The sequence below is a fragment of the Myotis davidii genome, unplaced genomic scaffold (genome assembly GCF_000327345.1).
Source record: "Myotis davidii unplaced genomic scaffold, ASM32734v1 scaffold226, whole genome shotgun sequence".
NCBI classification, from domain to species: domain Eukaryota; kingdom Metazoa; phylum Chordata; class Mammalia; order Chiroptera; family Vespertilionidae; genus Myotis; species Myotis davidii.
Window position 1 is genome coordinate 3,739,254 of NW_006297224.1, and position 4,647 is coordinate 3,743,900.

The window sequence follows — 4,647 nt, forward strand, 5'->3', positions numbered from 1 at the left end:
GAGTGGTGGTGGGGGGAGGTTGGGGGTTAATGGGGGATGAGGACACATTTGTAATACCTTAACCAATAAAGAAATTAAAAATAAATAAATAAATTACAACTAAAATACAGAACAACTATCATCCAGAACCACGGGAAAGCTGGCTGAGTGGAAGAACTACAACTAGAGAGGTAAAGAACATTGAGACTGGTAGGAGATGCGGAGGCGCAGAATGGGCTAGTCTGGCATACTAGTGGGCTGCTTTTTTAATCGGAAGGGAGATCACCTCTTTGGGGGTCACCTGGAGGAGCAAGGAGTCCCAGCCCCACTCCAGACCCCCAGCCCAGGGTCCCAGAGCTGGGGAATGTAGTCCCTGGCACTGCAAACTGAATTTACAAGCTCCCGCTTGCTCTGTGACCCAATGCTGGGTGAGGATCTGGGGGACCCAGAAACATATGGGGAAAAACTGGACTGTCTGTCATGAGGGCAAGAATGCGGGGGTGGCTTTCTTTCAGATGGAGGTGCTCGCAGCGGTCATTGTTTCCATGCTGAGATCTACCCAGTGCATTTCTGTTTGCTCTGCCCTGGAGATTTCCTGAAATCCCACCCCATCCAATTTACAACCCCACCCAAGCTGTGCACAGTGGCTTTTGCATATGAATGGCCTGTCTTTTCTCAGCCTAAAACGTGTCAAACAAGCTGCAGCTGGGTCAGGGAGCCCCAAAACTATCAATTAAAGGCCCAAGGTCGGCACCAGCACCAGCCTGCCTTGCTTCACAGCTAGGCCTTGCATGGACACTTCCAAAGCCAATACAAAGAGGAGGAATCTGCAGATCTCTCTGTAGCTCCTGCTGGGTGGCCACAGGCAGTGGCTGACTTTGCACCTCCTTGGAGATCCAAGAGCCAGTGTACCCAATGATCAGTGTGAGACCATACCAGATTACAACTCCTCAGATCCATAGTGACACACTCACAAGGCAGACTCAGGGAGCACCAAAGCCCCACTGAAGCAAGTCCTGCCCCATAAGGGTGTCTCCAGCACAGCAGCTCTCCCACTGTAGTCGCAGCTGGTCCCCACAGCCAATTGGCCTGGAGGTCAATTCCTCTAAGCAATCAAGGCTCAACTACAAGACTGCACACAGCCCACAAAGGGGTGCACCAAGAGTGTCCACCTCAGGTGAATGGGGAGGCTGAGCCACTGGGCCCTATAGGACATCTACTACACAAGCCCACTCTATCAACTCAAGGAGACTTAGCAGCTCTACCCAAAACATAGAAACAAACACAGGGAAGCAGCCAAAATATGGAGACAAAGAAATATGCCACAAATGGAAGAAAGCAAACTACGGGATGTAGAGTTCAAAACCACAGTTATAAAGTTACTCAAGAATCATCTAGAAACCTCTGAGGAACTTAGTGAGACTTTCAAGGATCTTAATGAAAGATCCCACCCCACCCCCCCAAATAAAAGGAAAAGGGCCAGTCAGAAGTTAAGCATACACTGACTGAAATAAAGAATAATATACAGGGATTCAACAGCAGACTAGAGGATCCCAAGAATCAAGTCAATGATTTGAAATACAAGGAAGCAAAAACCACCCCACCAGAAGAGCAAAAAGAAAAAATAATCCAAAAATATGAAGATAGTGTAAGAAACCTCTGGGACAACTTCAAGCTTACCAACATCTGAATTATGGGGGTGCCAGAAGAAGAGAGAGCGAGCAAGATATTGAAAACCTATTTGAAGAAATAATGACAGAAAACATCCCCTACCTGGTGAAAGAAATAGACTTACAAGTCCAGGACGCGCCGAGAACTCCAAACAAAAGGAATCCAAAGAGGACCACACCAAGACACATCATAATTAAAATGCCAAGAGCAAAAGACAAAGAGAGAATCTTAAAAGCAGCAAGAAAACAGTCAGTTACCTACAAGGGAATACACATACTATTGTCAGCTCATTTCTCAACAGAAACTGTGAAGGCCAGAGGGAGTGGCAAGAAATATTCAAAGTGATGAATAGCAAGAACCTAGATTATTCTATCCAGCAAAACTATCTTTTAAAATTGAAGGTCAGATAAAGAGCTAAGAAGAAAAAGAAGGTAAAGATAAAAAATTATGAACAATAAAGTGAAAACAAATACATATCTATCAACAAGTGAATCTAAAAATCAAATGAATAATAAATCTGATGAACAGAATAAACTGGTGAATGGAATAGAATCAGGGGCATGGAAATGGAACAAACTGACGATTCTCAGAGGGAAGGAGATATGGGGGGGAAGAGGATAGACGAATATCTTATATGCACATATGCAGTACCAATGGACACAGACAGCAGGGTGGCAAGGGCCTGGGTGGGGTGGGAACCAGGTGAAGGGGAGCTATGGGGTGGGGGAGAGGGACATCTGTAATAATCTCAACAATAAAGATTAAAAACAGCATATTACGCTTTGATTGGTTGAACAGCCGACCGGACCACTGGACACTTAGCATATTAGGCTTTTATTACATAGGATAACAGCTTGGATGAATCTTAAAATATGTTGAATTAAACATAGGTTAAATAAAAGAAACCTCAGTATATAATTTCATTTATATAAAATCCTAAAAATTGCATGCTAAATCTTTAGTGTTTGCCCATGGGAGGACCGGGGTCATGAGAAAACTTTGATTGCTATGGAGGCTTCCAAGGTGTGGATATATATTTATCAAAAATCATCAAATTGTGTACTTTAAGTATAAGATGAGGCAAAAGTAGGTTTACAACTGTGAGTACACAGTTTATTCTTTTATGATTATTTATTAATAATATTTATTGTATTGTTTTCCATAAAAATAACTGTAAACCTACTTCTGCCTCACCCTGTGTGTGCATTTTACATCATGTTAATTATGCTTAAATAAAGCTGTAAAAAATATTGTGAAACATGGTATCTTTTCAGAAAAGTACATGAAGAAAAAAGAGGAGAGGGAATGATAAAAGTTAAACTAAATAGGTAGTTGTAAATAGTTGTTTCTTTACCTTTTTAATTACTAAGGGATTCTCACTGGAAGTTTTGAAACACTCCTTGATTTTTCTACAGGGCTCTGAAATGATATTAAGGGAAAATATACTTAGATCAAACTGAAAAAAACTGTCCTATCACATGCCATATTTGTCAGTTGCTGAAATAGATGGAAGTATCTCTAAAGTTCAGTTAAGATCAACCCCTGGATCTGTTTATAAATATTAAAAAATTCACAGGTAGATTTATACTACAATAACACAATAAAAGCATATCTATATTATAAAATGAATTCTATAGCCAGGAAAAGGATATAAAGAAACATTGCAAGAGCTTTCTTGATCTGGGTAAACTGTTTTTGAAAGTACATATTTCAGTGTAAAATAATTTTTTCTCTGGTTCCTGTTCATGTAACTGTCACTTTCTCTAATTACAGAGATTGTATGTGTGCTGTTTGCTCTGTAGACAGAAAGTGAAAATGTATGCTGAGTTAAAATTAGATTCTTTATTTGATTTCTTGTTTCATCAGTCTCTCAAACCCACCCATTCCATACAATCACCTAACTAAATCCCCCTAAATTACCCTAAAACTACTTAAACATTTGCTTAATTTTCCCTTGCATTAATTAAAGATATATCCTGTTTATGTGATGCTATCTTGTTTACTAAACCCATAGTGAATACAGCAATTCTTTTAAAGGTGAAAAAAAAAATTGTGTATATACCCAATAGTAACTGAATTCATTACTTAGAGTATGGAAAACAAAGTCATGGGTGTGAATCTATTAAGAGAACTCTTGTGGGAAACAGAAACCTAGTTATTCTAAGCAAAAATAATACAGGAAATTGGTTGTTTCTAATATCATTGGAAGGGCTGGATTAGTGAACTCTGTTCTCAACCCTTCATAAATCATTTCAAAAACAACATCGTGCACCTAGCCTACCAAGGAAGCACAGCCTTATCACAGGTAGAAGGGAGGGGAGTCAGGAGGTCATGGCCACTTCAGTGGCTATCACCACATCCATGAGGCTAAAGATTAGGCAATGGATCACTGCTACAATCCAAAAGCCATATTATTGGCTGATTTTGCCTTTTGACGCCTATAAATCCAGAATCTGAACACTGGGATGTTGTAGCAAAAACCAAAAATATCTTTGTCTCCAGTCATACTTGATAGCAGACATAAACCAAAAAGATGACCCCAGCCGGACATCTGTGATACAAATGTTGCCAGATGGCAATACCTAATTCCCATCATAGGACTCCTACAATATAATTTTTAAATTCCTACACTTTACACCATAAGAAGGGACACTATAGGAGGGTGGAATAAGTAAGCTTTGATTCTTCATTGCTGGTGGGAAGGTGGGAAGAGAAACTCCTAAATAAAAGATGAAATGAGTTAACAAGCATGCAGACCTTAGAATGGAATCACACAGTAAGTACTCTGTTAGTGATCCCTCTTATTGTCTTTTGAAAGGTGTATATTTTACCATATGATGCTGGGGTCCAACCCCAGCAGGTCCAGGGGTCCCCAAAGGTGTGGACGGAGTTGGCGAAGAAGGAATGACACGGAGACAGCATTCAGTTGATCAGCAGCCTTGCCAGGATCTCTAGGCACAATCTCCAGCCAAGTTCTGTGTCTATGCTCTCTTGCTA

The 4,647-nt window shown here is 40.5% G+C and overlaps 1 protein-coding gene across 1 annotated transcript in view; it reads right to left on the reverse strand.

Annotated features, from left to right (window-relative positions):
* Positions 1-4,647, reverse strand: part of LOC102756896 (chromosome unknown open reading frame, human C4orf17) — a 26,550-nt gene that overhangs the window by 14,671 nt on the left and 7,232 nt on the right. Inside the window, exon 3 of the mRNA XM_006773026.2 lies at positions 3,005-3,069. Coding sequence (XP_006773089.1) covers positions 3,005-3,069 — 65 coding nt within the window. The remainder of the gene's footprint in view (positions 1-3,004; positions 3,070-4,647) is intronic.